At 39.2% G+C, this 20,302-nt stretch overlaps 1 protein-coding gene across 3 annotated transcripts; it reads left to right on the forward strand.

Moving 5' to 3' along the window:
* The first annotated feature begins 4,779 nt into the window (after positions 1–4,779).
* Positions 4,780–19,520, forward strand: pdik1l (PDLIM1 interacting kinase 1 like). Of its 3 annotated transcripts, XR_008607745.1 has the most exons (4): positions 4,780–4,975; positions 12,371–12,668; positions 14,639–15,941; positions 16,016–19,520. XR_008607745.1 is itself a non-coding variant. In XM_055055973.1 (3 exons), exons 1-3 carry the CDS (start codon positions 4,950–4,952, stop codon positions 15,377–15,379), a joined length of 1,065 nt encoding a protein of 354 aa, XP_054911948.1. In that variant the 5' UTR covers positions 4,780–4,949; the 3' UTR covers positions 15,380–19,520. The 3 variants fall into 3 exon arrangements, 2 of the variants coding, with proteins under 2 accessions (XP_054911948.1, XP_054911949.1); XM_055055973.1 differs by having other exon boundaries at positions 14,639–19,520; XM_055055974.1 differs by lacking the exon at positions 4,780–4,975 and adding an exon at positions 5,132–5,361 and having other exon boundaries at positions 14,639–19,520.
* The last annotated feature ends 782 nt before the right edge of the window (positions 19,521–20,302 follow it).

Consider the following 20,302-nt stretch of genomic DNA (forward strand, 5'->3'; position numbering starts at 1 on the left):
TCAAATTGAACACTACCAAACCCATCACACAAATGACTAAGTTGGGACAATACTGTAAACTATAACCTTTGCTATTTTTATAAAATATGCCATGGTTATGTTCCACAAGTCATCCAAAGGAATAAGAAACTACTAACAATGACAGGCTTTCGCCATTTAGGAAGAAAACTGCTAATGGTAAAACTTTCTCTTATGATACCTCTGACACCTGGAATACAACTTCAAGTGATATACAGAAACTCCCACTTCATTTCGAAAACGTCAAAATCAGGCTCCTGGAAAGCCAAAAATATCAAATTGGCCATATTTAAAAATTTACTATTAGGTTTTATGGCCCTTTATATGCATTTAATATGGCATTTGCTGTTTTTTAAACTCCAAGTGGGATTAGTCAAGGGCTCCACAGTGATGCAGTTGATACCTCTTAATAAAGGAAAGAAGGTAAAATTTTGTCTGCTTACATTTTTCTTTCTTTACAATGATTTACTGACATCCAAAGTTCCAAGAACCTGTGAGAAAGTAAAAATGTTTTAAAAGTTAGAAGTTCAGCAAAACATCCTTTATCTGTTTTATTCCTTTATTAATCATAACTGATTAGCAGTTATAAGCATAACTAACTAATAAGTTAGTTATGTTTAAATTAATAACTAATAGGATTAGATATGCTAGCACAACTAATCAGTTGAGCAATAATGCAGTAAAGCAATTATAAAGCAAAATCATTCTTTATTGCATTATTTTTAATGCAATAAAGCGTTCGCTTTATTGTAACTGTTTTTGGACTCAAATTCTGGCTTTTGAATTTCAAGTCAGTTCAAAAGTGCGTTATGTATCTCAAAGAGAAATTAAATGTTAGACAGGAAGGATTTCCTGTAGCGGTCAGTCTTGCAACAAATCTGAAGGGGCCTCTGACTGAAGACTGTTGCTGTATTATGATCTTGTCAATGTCACTGTGTTGTCGGGGCAACAACACAGCGACTTGAGCAATAGTGGTTTGTCTTGCAATCGGTGGATTGCCGGTTTGATTCTCGCTCCACTCACCCTTGTTGTTTATGTCTTTCACCTGGTCAGAAGTGCCTGTAACAATCATAATTGTGGTGTCTCTTTAAGACAGCCCAAGTTATCACTAGTGATGTCATGGGACAGGGAATTGTTGCCGTGTTGGAGTGTCCTGAGTCGGAGGCTGGAGTGAGGAGCAGAAGCGTTTTGTTGGTTAAAGTTAAAGTGACGGCGGTGGAATTTGGAGTTAATTTGTAGATTACTTTAAACAAGGAAGAGCGATGGATGAAGGCGAAGAATTAGATGACTCAGATAATTGTAGTATGAATAGTAATTATTGTAAAAGAAGAGGAAAAACAGGAGACTGGCAAACAGTGAACCAAGGAAATAAGAAAAGGAAAGGTTTTGAAACTGATAAAGGAAAACGAGAGGAAAATAAAAGAAATGACATTAAAGTGATTCTTAGATTCCAGAACCCATATGCTTTGAATCCTTCAAAAATAAGTGAGGCAATATATAAAATAGTAGGTCAGGTGAAAGCAGTCAAAATGTTAAGAGATGGTAATCTATTGGTGTTGTGCAGAGATAGAGACCAGGTAATGAGATTCAAGACATTATTAGGAAAAACAATCAAGCCATGGCAGGACAGAGAAAAAGTAATGGGAGTAATAGCTGGAGTATCAACTGATCTGATGGAGGAAGAGATTAAAGGTAAAGGTATAAAGGGTGAGTAAACTAAAGCGTTTGTTTGTTACAAGAGGGGTTAAAAGTCCTAGTAAGTCAGTTGTGTTGGTCCTAGAAGAGGCGAGATTACCAGAAAAGGTGATGATTGGGTATGTCAGTTATACAATAAGGCAATACATTCCTCCACCAACCAGATGCTACAAATGTCAAAAGTTTGAACATATTTCTACTTGCAGAGCTAAAGCCAGGTGTCCCAAGTGTGGAGGGGAGCATGAGTATGGAAAATGTTCTGGAGGAATAAAGTTAAAGTGTTGTAATTGTGGTGGGGAACATAGTGCTGCATTTAAAGGATGTGAAGCACATAAAAGAGCAGTGCAGGTACAAAATATACACGTAAAGGAAAAAGTTACCAATGCAAATGCAGTCAAGAAGGTAAGTAATTTAAATGTTCATGCTAAAAGTATTTCTGTGCCCCAAACTCCATCTCAAACCACAGAGTAAATGCAGAGCCAGAGAACCTTAGGAAGTACAATGATTGTGGAGAACAAGAAATTTGTTGCATTTATTGTGGAAGTGATAAATTGTTCAGCACAGACAGATAGCAGAACAGAGCGAATTAAAATGATAATTAAAGCAGCAGAATAATATCTTGAGATGGAAGACTTGTCTTTTGAGTCAATCAGTGCACTTTTGACAACTGGAATGAATGAAAGTCAACAGTCCGGTAATGGTGAAATTTGATGGTTCTATCCATATTACAGTGAAATGCAAGAAGCTTAATTCCTAATGGCCAAGAGTTTAAATATTTCATTGAAAGACAGAATGTTAAACCACATATAGTCTGTATTCAAGAAACCTGCTTAAAACCATCACTTGATTTTATTCTTAATGGATAATACGTAAAGATAGAAGTCCAAATGTTGGAGGAGGTGTTGCTATATTTGTTCTGCAGGGTATTAATTATAAGGTTTTGAATATAAATGAAGAAATAGAAGTTATAGGGGTTGAGGTGTGGATCAGTAAATCAAAGTTTAATACAATAATTTTTTATAACCCTGTAAAAAAAAATAAGTAGAGAAAGACTTGATAGTATTTATGTGAAGGAGAATGAAAGAAATATTTTATGTGGAGATTTTAATGCTTTCTGGGTTTCTTCAGCAGCTGAGCTGAGTTAACACCAATCACCTGTCAGTCAGTACAGCTTTAAAGAGCCAGTCAGATTTACTAGCCATTCCTTATATATTCAGAATTGAGATTTTGAACTCATTTTAGTCATTGATGATCAATGGATTTTTAATTATTTAGTCTCTTCAAAAATGGGGAAGTAAAAGAACTGATGAAAATTGGAACATAATTGAGGAGTTTATGGATGATTATAAGTTAACTTGTCTAAATGATGGAAGAGGTACTAGATTTGATGTAAGACATGGAGCGCAATCTGCAATTGATCTTACTGTAGTGTCAGATCAGATAGCAGGAATTAGTCAATGGCAAGTAATTAATGATAACCCCCTGTTGTTGGCAATTATTTTGGCGTTGCAATCGGTGTTGGAGGTGATGCCTAGTAATGCAGTTATCTGCTCAGATTCAATGTCTTGCTTAACCAGCATTATAAGTGGAAAATCTGAAATCTGTCAAGATATTTTAGATTAATTTAGTTATTTGCTATATGGTTGGCTAAAGAAGCAGTAAAGACAAAAGAAATTGAATATGATGTCCCACTAAGTATAGCAGAAATAAAAGTAATTATTAAAGATAAAATAAACAATAAATGGCAGGAGAGATGGACTTTAGAAGACAGAGGAAGGCATTTACATAAAAAATATAGCCTAATATTTACATTTAAAAAATACAAAATTAGCTGAGAGGATTTAATATGTATGTGTGTGAATGTATAAGTATGTATATAATTTAGTTATTTTAAGAATTGAAGATATACAGGAAAAAAGAATTTCTGAATTACATCTCCATCCAGTTGATGGCGGTAATACACAAAGTTTGTAAACTGCCAGGAAACGCTATAGAAGAAGTAGTGATGTCATAAGTCTGTACCACTGTGGCCCTGTCAAGAGAGAAACATGTTGATAGGACAGCTGTGGCTCTGGCCCAGTAGCTACCCGTCACCACTGTGTGAATGGGCCCTTTGAGATCTCAATTCGACATATAAAAAAAACATCAATTCTGAAGAGATCGTGAAATTATCAGGATTTTTTTTCCGATGAAGGTTAAAACCTTGAGTTCTTTGGGTCAGTCTAGTTTTCTCTGCAATTGTTTGTAAACATACAAAAACATTCACATGGCATCACCATAATATACTAGAATGAAATTATATTTTCCACAACACATGACATGCTAACGTCTCAGTGTTAGAGCAGCAGAGATGACGATCCACAGTAACATCCTGGATGACAGCATCAGTTGTTTTCTAGCTCTGCAAATCCACATCATTTGCTTTTTATGTTCCTCTTTAAATTCTTGCCTGGTAGTTTTGTTATGAAGCTGTGCAGGGACATGTTGGAGTCTGGAATATGATCTTTATGTACATTTACCACTATGATACATTGAAGAGATGGTTTCATTTCACTCTCTGCTCTTTATCATGCATCCTTTGTTTGAACTTCTCTGGGATTTGTGGTCAGAGTTTAGTTTTTTGTTTGTTTGCTTGCTTGTTTTAGCCTGTGACATTCTAATCAATAACTCCCAGGTGTAAATAAATAAAAATTAAAAAAAAATACCTTGTTGCCAAGATTATGCATCATAACAAAAGTTTGCAATTAAAAATAAAGAGCATCCATCGTTTTGGATGTTGTGCAGCAGTTGTATTCTATCTGTGAGTGACAGTTAGGTCTGGGGAGGAGGCTGTTGGGAGGAAGATGCTAAATAAAGCTAACTACACTGACCAAAACGTCAAGCTGCAGAAAAAAAAACTTTCGCACAACCATATCACTGAGTTGTTGAATTGCAATTAAGAAAAACATCTTTTGATTAAAATAAGTGATGACTACATATTTAAAAATACATAAATTTGAATGCCCCACAGCCTGCGCAACGTGAGTTTAAAATTAAACATAGAACTGCGAATGTGTTTTACTTTGAAAGGGACCGGAAGCTGTTTAAGCTGCTCACGCGGTGAGTTGTACGGTACCTCGCACCGCAGCAGCTGCACGCTCTGACGTCCAGTGTTTGACACAACCTCGTCGATTTGACTGAGCGAGCGTAGCGTGTGCAGCTGTAATGGCTGCTAGAGGGAGTGAGGAAGACCACCAATGAACCCCCGAGAAGCGACTCTAAGGTGAGCCTCATAACCTGATATCATGCGGTCAAACCTCTTCTGTCCCCGCTGTACTCCACCATTGTCTTGTCTGCTGTGCGTACCTGGCAACCCGGCTTGCAGGTGTGTCGCTGCTTGATAGCACGCGCACGTACACAGGACAATAAACTGTCAACACCTTGTGCTTAGCATGGATAGCTCTTCTGTTCGCCACTGTTGGGTCAGTGTAAGGAGACCCATTTAAACCCAATGTTTGGGTTTAAATGAGGCGACGCCAACGCAGAACCAGATTAGTAAACGAACTAGAGCAAACTGGACTCTTTGTTAGCTGCTGTTAACATGATTAGCTCGCGTTAGCAGCCAGGGGCCAGGCCACATAGCTGTTAGCCTGATAGCCAATCACCGAGGTAAGTGTCTCATTAACCCGTTCACTTAGCTGTCTGTCAGGGGAACAACTGCCTGTAGCACTCCATCATCTTCTGGTTAAATGTTGTTCATATCTATCATCTAAAGGTGAGAATACACCCTCCTTGTCCTGTATTTTTCAGTTGAGGGGGAAACACATTTTGCTAACTTTGATGTTTTGTTTCAAACTGAAATTTTTATTTTAAATTTTGGCACTTTAAATCTCTCTTACAGATTTAACAGTGTTAAGGAGTGGTGGAAATGTTGGTTATATCTGGTAATTTTTTATTATTATTGCAAAACCAGTAGTTTATTAATTAAACTTTATGAATTCATAACATAGATGTTTTGAATGTAACATCTATGTTGTATTAAAATAACATTGATAATAAATAACAATCTCCCCCATCTTGTATAAAAAAGTATAACTAATACAGAAAGTGTAAATGATGTAGAAATCAGTAGCCTTGGATTGAAACGGGTGATTTTGAGTGTGTGACCTTTGATGAGGGAAGTTGAAACCTGAAAGATTATTTTTATTCCCATGCATCAAAGCAAAAGTTCTTATATTTTCTGGAAAAATTTGGAAATTATTCCATTGATTTTGAATGTGACCAGCTGGCCAGACCTCAAAGAAAACTGGAAATCTGTCAGTCAGTAAAAACCTGATTTATGGATCGGTAAGTTGCAGTGTTGGTTGGAATACATGCTGAAATGAGCTGGTGTTTTTGTTTCATTTTATTTCCTGTTGAAGATCTGTTATTAATTCACTAATATCAGGTAAATATAATTGGGTGTAGCCTTCCTGTTTGAGGGTTGATCTTTTTCTGCACATTCTCTGCATGTCACTACCTTGAGACAGCAGCTCCTTTAACCATCTATTTGTTGTGAACTCAGGCTGGAACGATCCTTCAACTGATTTGATTTATTAAAATGATTCTGAGCTAATTTCATACTGTTGAACCACATAATTTTCTTCTGCATCCTCAACGGTGAACCAGTTTAGCTTAACATAGCATAATAAACAGTAACATAGCAGACAGATGTGTGTGTTGGCTTTGTCAGAGCCCACCATGATCAAAGCAAAAAAAAAAAACACACAGATGAAACAGTTTGGCTACACACAAACCTTCTCATGAATTAACCTTGGAGTAAAATCAGTCATATGATAAGAATGCTTAGATATTCTTATGAAGGACCAATTACCTGGTGGATGTCTACATTTCCACCTTAGAAGATCCTGGAGGACATCAGCTGTATTTTAGGACAGTTAAAACATTTGGCACAGACCAAACTGTTAGTTTTAGGTTATTTGTTCTTTATGAGTCCCATTAAGACATGTCTCATTTTAAACAGTGATCTTTAAGTCAACACAAAACGCTTTTCTTCCCTGTTTATTTTCCAGAATGCAATTTTTATCAATTCTAATCATGTAGCCTAAAAACTGTGTAATTGTGGAGTGAAATAACACAATTTGATAAATTGTGGAGTAAAATAACACAATTTGATAAATCGTTATCATTACAAAAAAATTCATGATTGTCACATTATATAAAAGAAAACCTTTTTAAAATGGTTTATCCTTCATTTCTATGGCATACCGTATTTTCCGGACTATAAGTTACTCCAGAGTACAAGTTGCACCAGCCATAAAATGCATAATAAAGAAGGAAAAGACATATATAAGTCGCAGTGGAGTATAAGTTGCATTTTTGGGGAAAATTTATTTGATAAAATCCAACACCAAGAACAGACATGTAATTTTGAAAGGTAATTTAAAATAAAAATAGAATAGAGGCAACAACAGGCTGAATGATTGTAAGGTATGCTATCGTTACATGACGCATAACGAACTGAGAACGTGCCTGGTATGTTAACATAACATATTAAGAGTTATTCAGATAACTATAGCAGAAAGAACATGCTAACAAGTTTACCAAACCATGCGTGTCACTCCAAATCACTAAACGCAATAAAATCTTCATCCTCGTGTCGCTTTTAAACAATTCCAGAGGTAGAAGATGCGGCGCTTCTTCCGCACACAATATCAACACAGGCCTAGAGCACCCTCTTCCAGTTCACTGTGAAAATAACGTGACATGATAGAAAAATGTGTTAATAATTTCACACATAAATCGCTCCAGAGTATAAGACGCACCCCCGGTCAAACTATTAAAAAAACTGTGATTTATAGTCCGGAACATACGGTAATATGTCCAGGCCTCTCACAATAACAAACTTTGCTGAACAGTAAATTGTCCTAGAACTTATTGAGATAAACGATAATGTTGTTGTTTTGAAACCATTTTCAAGAAATATAATGAACATGGCATAATAATGAGAAGAACACATTCTCAAAGATCAATAAACTTTAAATTCTAAGGGATAGATGGATAAAAATATTTAACACTGGAACTGGAAAACATTTGAAACAACCAAAATTAATAAACAAAACCACAAAAACAACTAATAAACTGAATCATGAAGTCTCTGTGAACAAAATTATCTTTCAAAAAACGGGATAATTGACACCGAAGCACCAGACTGATGACTTTTATCATTCAGTTTTTGGTAACAAGAGAAAGAAAAGCAATAAATCAAGCGAATTAAAATTGAGTTTCTTTTCATTTATCATTTATTAATATGCCCCCTCAGCTTCTTTTCATTGTGAAAACGAGGTTTTGACAGGTTCTCTTTGACATTGTGATGGTTGTTCATACAGAGCACACAGATGTTGCCATGATGGACTCAGTTAGGTGACATAAACCTGTAGTGACCAACGGTGTGATAATAACAGTGTGGTGATTGCTGCACTGTTTGATGTGTGTGCTATCATGTAATGGTCACATGTGCTATCATGGTAATGCTGAGGATTGGTATTGATGTCCACAGTGACTGACCAGGCACTCTGTCTGCCTGCAGGACTTTTAATCTGCACGTGTAAACATTGTGTCACTGTGTTCAGGATCTTGTTGCTTTTTCGCTTTGTTATACATATTATCTTAAGTGGAGCCTTTACTGTTGAGCCATTCACCAAGGTAGACTCTGTAGAGCAAAAAAAAAATAACAATGAGCCACCTTGGTTCATTCTGGTTAAGTTAGCCACATGTGAAGTCAATTAGCCACATTCTGATTTAGTGCCTAGTGGGAAAAAGAATGTTTTCAACTGAACTTTATTATAATTTGTTGCAAGCTCAGATAAAGAACATCAAGAAGCAGTTCTTCAGACTAAAGTAGGCTGTAGTTTAACCTGTCATTTTGTTCAGCTCTCACTAGTAGTGGGTCAGTCTGTTACACCTCAGTAGACATGTTTCCATCAATGGTTTTTTTATGAGCATTTTGAAATGTTGATATTGGAAAAGGTTGATAGAAATGGCATAATTTGAAATAGTCTCAATATCACAGTGAATAAACCCCACCTTGCTTGACGTGTTTTTTTTTTGTTTGTTTTGTTTGTTTGTTTGTTTGTTTTTTTTCTTTTCTGGAATGCGCTAAGGAGAGAATGGAAACATTTAATTCCAAACCTCCAGCACAGATTGGAGGACTTTCAGCCTGGAATGGCATGTCCAATAATTTTTTTTTTTTTTGGTTGTTCTTTTGCAACATTTCAAAAGTCAGTTTAAAAATTCCCATAATGATTAGATGGAAATATGACTATTGTTGATTATTGACTCTCTATAGTTGCAGATTCTTTGCAGTTGTAAGTGGAGAGAAGTTTGTAACTAGCTTTGTGTTTTTTGAATTAAGGTTAGTATTTAGCACCACTAGCTGGATGTGCTGAGGGTCCACAGTGTTGCTTCATTCCATCCAACAGTCCTGTCATTTCTTCTATTTCAAAGGATTTCTTTTAAATTTAACACAATCATGGGTATCATTTTCTCTTTGCATGTGTTGGTCACCATAAGTCATCCAGATTTCAATTTACCACAAAATTGTTTATTTTATGCTTGTATTGCCCCCTCACCGTTTCACTACTTATATCTAAATTGATACATTTTCAATTTCCTTCATGGGATCACAATTTCACACAGCTTCACTTCAAACACATAGAAAGGTAAAATTGTACCTTATTTTTAGCTTTGTAGGAATCCTCTTGGTAGTTAGATGTAGTTTAGGTAGCATTAGCTTTTGACTTTTAAGTTTCTGGATTAATCAGAGGTGAGGAAAAAAATGACTGACAAAAAACAATAAAAGCAAAAATAAACATACTGGTTTTAAAATACCAGCAATCATAACATTTAGGAAAAGGCTCCACTGGACATGAGTGGCTGCCATGTTTTAAGCATCTTGCTTGTGCCTATCTCACCCAGCAAAATTCTTGTCCCAAATTTCCCCTTCTGACAAACTTAAGTATGACCCAGTTATGATGGTTCTTGAGATAATCTTCAGAGATATTCCTGTGGTGTGTTGGTCTTTCTTTGCAGCTGGACACCACACATGGTGCAACCAAGCCTATTATGCTTAAGATTTTGCATTGTTTTCTGTGTGTGGTCTCTCAAATTTTGAAAATTGGCTGACGATTTTAGAATTTTACCATGTGAACCAGGCTATGCTGATTAGCTACATGCTGGGTGTGATTAGAGGATAAAAGTTAGCAGAAATAAACAGTTGTTTAAAAGGTCACCTAAACCATAGTAGAACATTCTCATATAATGTAATGTCTAGTTCTGGTACCACTGGGATTAAACAGGAACTTACCAAGCATAATAAATGCAAGACACTTAGGAAATGAGTCCTATAAATTTTCAAAGTTTCAGTCACAAATAAAAAAAAATGTTTTTTCTATATAACAGAATGTAATGTTCTTCACAGTTACAATGAAGTCCAATATAAACGTGGCTTTGCTTGTTCAAGCTGCTCCAATAACTAAAAGTCTTCTCACCTGCAGTGCCACTTGAAGTCACATGGTAGGAGCTAATGCTAGCTCATGGATCTGGACAGTTTACAACCAATTCAGAGGGGTCTTATTAAACTGTGGAGTTTTATCATGGAGTTTTATCTACAAAGAATCATGTAACCCTCATGTCTGTCTGAAGTTTGTTCCATGATATTCAGTATATGATTGACCCCAGAGCTGGAAGCTCCGGGATAAATGCATCAAAAGATGGGAGGACAACCATGTTTGATGCATATATTAGTGGGTCAAGTAGGCATTAATTCCAACTGCCATGCTGTAGAGCTGAAATAGCTCTGTGTTGGAAGTTGCTACTAGTGATTGTTGGCTTTGTGTGTGTGTAGTTAAACACGGCCGCAGCAAACTGCAGAGACTCCAAAACTCTGTAAAACCTGTTAGCCTATTAGGGAAAACTTGGCTGTTGATGATTTCTGGTTTTGGGATGTTTTCTTAAGGCTTTGGTTAATTAGCCAATGTTGCAGAAAGCTAAGCCTGTCACAACAAGAACTTAATCAAGTGCATGTTAAATTAAAATGAGCTTTATAATTTCCTTAGCAAAGGTCTACAAATTTGCTAAGAGGAGGCAGAAGAGGACAACCACTGTCCTCTTCTGCTTTCCTGCCATAGAGGTTTGACTGACAGGCTGGCTTATCAGGTCATGTCTGCATGTTTGCGGTTAACAATAATCACTCTACTGTTGCCAACTCAGTGACTTTTTTGCTATAATTCTGTCAACCAGAATTGGAATTGGCAGGTCAGGATTTTTAAAGATCTATGATTGAAGAATCGCCAAAAAAACTGCAATCAGTGTACGCCTAGTTCTTGTGGTTTGGTGGAGAGCAGTGTAACAGGCTGCTTTATGTTATACTATGACGTGTAAGATGAGTTCTTTATCACTGGAATAATGTGTGTAGTTGAGATTTAGACTCTGCTTCCATCCAGCAGCTTGATAAAAACAAAGCTTCAGTTACCTCCCACACAATCCAACAATAGAGGTAATTTATAATCAGCTGCACCATCTGTTAATAAATCAACTGATAATCAATTGTTTGGGGAAAAGTACTAATAAATCTAGCTGCTGACCAGAGACCTAAAAAGAAAACAGGGTGATGGAAAGTACTCTCACAAGCATCATGATGACCAGTGTTCAACCAGCGCTCATTAGCAATATTACCTTTTAAATACATCACATTGCCTTACAGGAAACATATTGCTGGTTACTGTTTTCAGTTTACACTACACAGTGGCCAGGAGATTTGTCAGCCAGTGTTTAAAGCAGTAAGGCTGTTTGCGATAAAGGCAGAGGTCAGAATATAAATATAAACTCTTCTACAATGCAAAGTGCAATTACTTGTCTTGTCCTTTGTCAACATCATAAATAATCAGTCATCCGACCAGTTTGTCTGGTAATAGTTTGTTCCTTATGAAACTGAAGACCAGCTCTGCTTCTCATTTATTGACTGCTCATTTACATTGTACTATGTGGGCAGCTGTACAGAGCTTCACCTGTACAGCCGCCACAGTCTCATGTTAAAGCTTTTCTTTGTTCTTTGGTAGCAATATCAACCAAACTGTTGCTTTCAGTACCCAAGCACTGAGCTGCTGTCTGTAAGCAAACATGGTTTTGTTTGCATCTTTTTTTTTCCTTTGCAAACACGTTTTTCATATATTCATGTAAAATCTCAAATTTGTGAGCTGGCTCCTAGCACTTCAGTGTGAGATATCACCTCATTACTAAGCCTATTGTGAGCAGCTAACACCCCCACCTCATAGGAAGTCCTGTTTCCTTTCAGACCTTTCATTTTGTGTCTAACTTCAGTTTGCCATCTGATCTGTGAATCATATTGCTACCAGAGATTTAGTGACATCGAGACCAAATTAAGGAACAAATTTCCAAAGTTCACTTTACCTTTCAAGTGAAGAGTTCTGTTTTGAAGATCTTTTGAGTTTTCCTCACCATCTTCTTTATCCTGTTGATTTTACATACCCTGGTAGGCCTTTCCTTCATGTCAAACCATGTAAATCAGCTGGACAGTTTTTCCAATTTTGTATCACACTATATGAGTCTTTCCAAGTTTTCTTGTCATGAGATGAAGACCTGTCTTGTTTCTCCACAGCGAGGATGGAAGGATGGTAAGCAGCCAGCCCAAGTACGACCTAATCCAGGAGGTGGGGCGCGGCAGTTACGGTGTGGTCTATGAGGCAGTAGTAAAGCGCTCGGGGGCCCGGGTGGCAGTGAAGAAGATCCGCTGCCATTCTCCAGAGAATGTGGAACTGGCCCTGAGGGAATTCTGGGCGCTGAGCAGCATTCAGAGCCAGCACCCAAACGTAATCCACCTGGAGGAGTGTATCCTGCAGCGGGACCATCTGGCCCAGAGGATGAACCACGGCTCTAGCTCACCGCTCTACCTTGAGGTGAGAATGCAGAGTTCACCAAACTGGACTAATGCAGCTGTCCTACTGTCTGGAAACATATACATTTAATTTGCCCGTTATCCATCTGTGGCATCAAGAGCCACCGAATGAAACAATGTGAAAATTTTTGAAGACACTGATCCCAACTTTCTTCTCTGCAAAATGTTTAATTTATGTCAAATTTTAGCCATTGTAGAATCTCTAATGCGTTTTTGGTAAAAAACAATGAGCTATTTCTTGCGTTTTTATATTGGTTGTATTCCTCCAGAATGTTGTGTTCATATTTGCTTTTTGTGTCCATGTCAGAGTTAGTTTACACATTCACACAACCCCGAACAAACCGGACGTTCTAGGGAAAACAAACTGGAGTTTGCTTAAAGCAAACTAAACAGGGTTGGTGTGAATGTACCCTTGAATTTTTGTTTGTAAATCTTATTTCAAACGTTATACTTACTGTAGTGTAATATAGAATTCACTAAGTGAGTTGAGCTGGTTTTAAACTAGTTTGTGCTGTGGATTGCAGCATCTCATGGACCAGTCTGCAAGGCGCGACTGCTAGTGTGTGTTTTTCAGATGACTGGTTTGCTGCACCGCTTTAGTGTATGTGTATATGTATATGTATCTTTGTAGTTTGTTGCCTCAGATCAATGGGCTGTTGAGGACTTGGGGTGCTTCTCTGTCTGGTCGACTTGTCTGCAGCTTGTCATGTTGCCGTGGCTCCCTGCTGCGTGACAGCAGCCTCAATCGCCTGATTCCAGCCTTTCAGCAGCTCAGTGGTCTATTGTCAGAGCAGTCATTTAGTTTTCTGCAGCGCCAGCATTGGATGTTTTCCCAGAATTCCTTTATTCCCTCTTGTTTACCACTCTGTAATGTTCCAAGACGTGCGTTCAGAAGAACAAATGATAAAGGGGTGGAGTTCTGCGCCTGCTACAACCATGGAATAACAGCCATCTATTCTCTTTGGACACTCATGAATTATGGCAAGAACTGGCAGCCATTTGTTTTCCACCAGGAGCATCCTCTTCCATACATTAAGCAGATTACTTGACAACAATAAATTACACTATATTCATTCCCTTGGAAGTTTTTTTTTATTTCATAATGTTACAGCTATAAACTTTAGTGCATTTTATCTGGATTTTATGTAATGGAGCAACACAAAGCAATGCATAACTGAAATGGAAGGAGAATGACAGTTTTCCAGATTTGATGCTTGTGCATTTAGATTATTTCCCCTTTTATTCTAATATCCCTAAAGAACTCCAGTGTAAATCGGCTGCCCACAAGTGTGTCACAGAATCTCGGTACAAATGCAGCAGTTCTGTTTCTGACCTCAGACGTTCTTTGGAGAATAAGCAGCATCATGAAGACTTAAGGAAGCCGGCAACATGCCAGGGAGAAACCTGTGGAGAAGTGTAAACCAGGGTTAGGTTCAACAACAAACCTCCCAGACCTCTGTCAGAGGCGAGGGGAAAGATGAGCCAAGGAAGATTAAGAGATTTCATTGTATTGGCTGCTGTCTTGCAAGACCAATGGGCCATCAAGGTTGATGAAAATTATTTGTACTTATGACAGCCATGTAGATCTGCTGGACAGACCATGGAGATCCAGCTAAACAGACAGGCTGGACAAGGAGAACATTAATCAAAGAAGCAGCCAAGAGAACCAGGACTAGAGGTACACTGGAATGGTTTAGATCAAAGCATGTGTATACATTACGTAGGGCTAATCAAAGTCCAGACATACATTAAACTGGGCATTAGTAGCAGGTCTGGAATATTGAAGTTTACAGAACCTCCAGAGTTGACCAACATGTTGTAATGCTCCTGTAATTTGGACAACAATGGTAGGAGTTTGATGGGTTGCCGGTTCGATCCCTGCTCTATTCACCTCTGTTGACTTGGGTGCTTTCTCCTTTGTTCAGTTTGCTGCCATGTAACCAGATGTTTTCTTGTCATCTTGTACTGCAGCTGGTGGAGACATCTCTGAAGGGGGAGATCACCTTTGACCCATGCTGTGCCTACTACCTGTGGTTCGTCATGGACTTCTGCGATGGAGGGGACATGAACGCCTACCTGCTGTCCCGTAAGCCCAGCCGCAAGACCAACACCAGCTTTATGCTGCAGCTGGGCAGTGCTTTGGCCTTCCTGCACCGCAACCAGATCATACACCGCGACCTCAAACCAGACAACATCCTCATCTCGCAGGCGTGCACACCCACTGGCTCCTCTGAGCCCACCCTCAAAGTGGCAGACTTCGGTCTCAGCAAAGTCTGCTCCGCCTCAGGGCTCAACCCTGAGGAGCCAGCCAGCGTCAACAAATGCTTCCTGTCCACGGCGTGCGGGACGGACTTCTACATGGCCCCGGAGGTCTGGGAAGGCCACTACACAGCCAAGGCTGACATCTTTGCTCTAGGAGTGATCTTCTGGGCCATGGTAGAGCGCATCACGTTTGTGGACGTGGAGACCCAGAAGGAGCTGTTGGGAAGCTACGTGCAGCAGGGCTCGGAGATCGTACCGCTGGGAGAGGCCCTGTTGGAGAACCCAAAGATGGAGCTGCTGATCCCGGCCAGAAAGAAAAGCATGAACAGCCACATGAAGCAGTTAATCCGGGAGATGCTGTCAGCCAACCCCCAGGAACGGCCTGACGCCTTTGAACTGGAGCTCAGACTGGTCCGGATTGCCTGCAGAGAGCTAGACTGGGACACGTGATAAACGAGTGTGTGTGTGTGTATGTATGTGTGCGTGCGTGTATGTGTGTGTGGCATTATGAACTCCTCCCATCGTGCACATGTACACATCTCTTCATTCGCTCTTAACCCATCCTTCTTTCCATGAAAATAAATGACTGTAACGAGGGGGTGATGAGAATACACATGGGTTGCAGCTTGGTCAGACATTCAGTCTGTGTCCAAGTGCATCCAGTCTTCTACTAGCTGTGTCTTTATATTGAAAGAGAGAGGTGCGACACCCACAGCTGCTGCTGCTGCTCCAGAACGCAGCGTCGTCTCAGGCCATCCAGAACACTTCAGCCACTGCTTCCTCTCACACACCACAAGAACACAATCGCCCAGAAAGTCAGAAGAGAATGGCTACGACTTCACAACTTGTCTTCGAATACCACCATGACCCCGGTGCTGATTACTACAAGATGCAATATGAGACGGTGTCCTGTGATTTTTACTCTGTAGGTTCTGCCTAAACTTGTTTCATTCAAATCATCAAGATTTGAGTCAGTTTTGGGGTCAGATTCAGTTCTGCTTCGAAAGCTCAGGTAATAACATTCATCATGGTGGTATTTGTGGACAGATATCCGGTGTTGATATCAGTGTTTTTCCGTGTTCTTAGAAGCAGGGAGAAAACCAAATGTTGGAACTTGAACATGACTTGGTTTGCCTGAGTGGGTGGAGATCATTTTTTTCACCCGATATCCAGCCACAAAGAGCTCATCTTTGGTATGCTTCTTTCTTTGCTTCTGAACTGCAAACTTGAAGATAAGTTGACTGGCTCCAGATGCACCCATAACCAGTTCACCAGAATGTATGAAGCTCCAGAACAGTCAGTTTTCTTTCCACCCAGCCTTAAATGCATCACTCAACCTGTCAGATTAAACCAGATCATTCAGGTTTATTGTGCTCATGTAACCTAAATGTTGTGCTTACCAAAGCTTGTGTTTTTTCATGGTTTTTCAGAACACACGAGTAAAACGGTTTGGCTTTTCATATACATACCTTTCGCTGGTTTCTTATGTCTTGTTTCCATGGAGTGGTATGGTACAGGTTGATGTAGTTTGGTATGCTATTTTGTCCATTTCCATTGCTGATGCATACGGTTGCAGGTCTATGGGACAATAGCAATGTCAGAATGGAGCTACTCGTTCACACAACCTTTGATTGGAGGACAGAAGTGATGAGCACTAGACACACTTGTGTGACGTTTGTTGTCACAGTAGTATCACGCTATGTTTGGGTTTAACTCTGTCTGCTCACTGACTCCCATTACTGGTCGAAAATCCTAAAGACTATAAAATATTGAACCATGCCATACCACCCTGTAGAAAGGAGAATGTTGATCACAGGGTACCTCAAATCTTTTCATCCTGATGGTTAAGAACAAGCCAACCGGTCATTGAGTCTCTATAGATCTGCTTTGCCAGGCATTTGGGATTGCTTTGGTGCGGAGGGCTTTAGAAATACAGATGGATCATCAAGTGAAGGTGAAGGTTTAGGTAATACTAAACCTTCTGATTCTCAGGAAGGTTTAGTATGAAAAGATTGTCTGACAACCTCATAAGAGTTTAGAATGTTTTTGTAGTTCAACCCAATTTCGATACTTTCTAATTTTGGATAAGTGTTAAAATTTTTCATATTCAGCAGCTACTTCTGCTGTACACCCTAAGTTAGCTGCAAAATACATAATTAGTTACATGGAATATAGCATTCCTGTGTGCTGAAATTTGAAACTTTTGATGTAAAGAACACTTAAGGTTCTCAACATCAAGTCACTACATCAGGGATGAATGGAAAGAACCTTGACATGTTGGTTATCCAACATGTTGAGGTGGCCAACCTACCTACTAATACGTTGGCCATCCAATCATGATAAAGTTATGTCTCTTTGCTCATAAGCTACTTGGTTATGAGGACAAATCTGCCTCTTCCTGTCGTTATTTGAATTAAAAGGGCTAGTGTTGCACCACCAAAGATTTGACTTATTTAATATTTCATGTCTCTTTAAGAATTATTATAATTTCAAAACCTTCCTGCTGTCATTAGTCAATTATTAGAAACAGAGACCAAATGATTTGGATTTAAATGGCAATTGGCATTAGCAAGTGTAAGCAGTCCTTGCAGACTAAGTAGTCTGACTTTCCAAAAGCCCAACTAGAGCTGTTGTAAAAGAATACTTTGGTAATCGAGTAGTCTATCGATTAATTTGTTTCCGAGTAATCGGATCTCTCACTCTTTTCTCTTTGTCGTATTCCAAGCATTTTTGCAGTCAATTTAAAAATGCTTATTTGTCGCCCCAAAAACCCAGAGACTTTGATGTTCTGCTGCTAACACACAGCAACAACTCCTTGGCGGAAGTGAACACACTGCCCAACACGGTGCGCTAAATAATGAAACCTAATTTTCAGGAAACTTCGAATCAGATAAATTTTTCTCAAGGAATTTTAATAATCCGGGTACTTGAATCGTTACAGCCCAAAGCCCAACATTCCCAAATGCATCTTCTGCCACACCAGAACAAAGCTAAAGGCTCCAGAGGATAAAACGGCTGCTTTCAGTCTTCCTACTATCCAGAAGATGGCTGACTTTGAGTCATCTTGTGGTAATAACTAACATAATTTTCACTGTCTGGGTTTCTGATGGTGAGTTCAAAGATCAGGAAAAAAACAATTGTGAGAAACAGTCACCAGCCAGTTTCTTGATGCATTTCTAGAAGAGAGTTTCCTCTCCTGATGAAGAGGTTTAAGCTGCTGGTTCTTTTAGCCTCAGGTTGAAGAGTCCAGGTTGCTTTGCTGAGCACAACGTTGGAGCCTGTAAGTAGCTGCAGTAGATCTGAATGATCCATGAAGGTTGAAAAAAAGTGACTCCAACTCCAGTGTTTCTTCAGAAGCTGCTTAATAATGTGAAGTAGAAGCTGCCTGTACTGTAGCGGCAGCTCCATGAATAGTCCCGTCTGAGCCCGTTCCAGACTGAATGTGTTCAACACGCCGGGACGCAGCGAAAGCACTTTTATTTAGCTGTCTGTATTTGTCCCTGCTGCGTGATGTAAAGGACTGTGATGCAGGATCGGCTGATGACAGCGTTTGTATTGCTGCAGCAGCCCGAACCGTGAGGGGTTGGGGCTCCTCCATGAGCCAGAGGAACTCTCCTTCCACAAAACAGCTGTTTGACTCTCATCTCCCACTCACCACACAGCATCCTCTTTGGCTCTGAATTTTCCAGTAACCCATTTGCTCATGCTCCTTAGCAGCTAATCCAAAACCTGTTGCAGAACTTGGCAGGAGATCATGTTGGATACCCTTTTTTTTTTTGTCCTATCAAATGTAATACTTCAACATATTTTTACAGGAAGCCAGAAAGGTCAGCCAGTGTTAGCGTTTTCTTTGCTGTGGTAGAAAATTAAATTTCCTTCCATTCATCTCCAAGTTGGCCTTTTATTCCTTCTCCCCTCATTCAGCTACACGTCTCCATGCAGGACATCTGGTGCTTCGGACATTGCAAAGTTTACTGCGGCTTTCAGTACAAGCAGCAAAGATTGAAGTAAAGTAGGCCACCCATCATCCTCAGCTCCACACAGAGCAGAGGATGATGGGTAGAGATGTTTCTGCTGCTGCCCTTCTGGAGAAGACGTCATGGAAGAAGACGTGGCTTCCTGTCAGGTCTGGGTTATCAGATGCCCCTTTCCTTCTGACTTACTGTATTTAGTTTTGCACATGTGTAAATACTGTAAAGGATCAATGGGACTGATGAGGCTGTACATATGAGGTGCTGTGCTCTGTTTTTAGAGCCTGATTGTAAATTGTTACAATGGCTTCAGTTGAGATGTGAGGATGGTGAAAAGTGTGTTTCATTGGCCGGTTTGTGGTCTTGTGAAAAAAACAAAACAAATGTACATCATGGATGATGTCTCCTGTCCTCTATGTGTGATTGGGGCATTCTGGAAATAAAATGGGAGTTTTTTTTTGTATTTATTTTTAAACCATCATTCAATGTTCCTATTCTAGAGAGCGCTCACCCAGGATCACCATAATGCTGAACCTCCCTGCTGGACATTGTAGTCACCAAATGGTGTTCAGATTCACAGTTTAAGTTTGAATCAAATAAACCTGTTACTGTGGACCCTTTACGAATGTGTGTGACCCTTGGTGAGTTGTCTGTGTGCAGCCATGAACACAGACATAGCCACTGCTCAGTACTGCCGTCTGAATTCATGAACTAAAGAACGGGTGCAACACTTGGTTTTCTGGCCGATTACTGATCTGAAAAAAGTCTGACCGGTCCATTCTGACTGGCTGATACAAACTATTTTTATTTTGTCAAATGTTGCTGAATATATCAAGAAAGTCAGTGAGTTGGCAGCATTGGGGTAATTATTGTTAAACTGTAAATATGCAGACATGACGTGAAATAGGACAGTGGCTGATTTTTAGATCTGTGCGGAGATGAATAAAATGAGTAGATAAGATCAGCTTCACGTCCAAGTATCGGCCAATCAATACCTTCCAAAATTCCATTATTGCTCACATAGCTTTGTTTCGCTAAATTAAAGTGAGGAGCTGTACCACACAACAAGTTACTCCTTTTTTTTGTTTGTTTTTTTGCTATAAGATTTCAAAACAGGTGGACCCAGCTTAATATGTAGTTAAATTATTAAATCATTCCTTGTTTTATTGTAACTACAGGAACCTTCCAGTTGTGATTTCTGTTTTTTAAAATCAGATGAGTATAAAGAGCAGTAGACTCTGCACAGCTCCGCAGTTAAACAGAATCCCCACATAACCTCTGAACTGCAGCTGATGTCTTGTTTAGTGATACATCTGTCTCTTTGTGTGGTCCTAGTTGGTATTTAACTGGAATATCAACTGTTGAAAACTAAAACGGAAAATGTTGGAAAATTCCATCATTT

The sequence above is a fragment of the Poeciliopsis prolifica genome, unplaced genomic scaffold (genome assembly GCF_027474105.1).
Source record: "Poeciliopsis prolifica strain line A6 unplaced genomic scaffold, Auburn_PproV2 SCAFFOLD043, whole genome shotgun sequence".
NCBI lineage: Eukaryota > Metazoa > Chordata > Actinopteri > Cyprinodontiformes > Poeciliidae > Poeciliopsis > Poeciliopsis prolifica.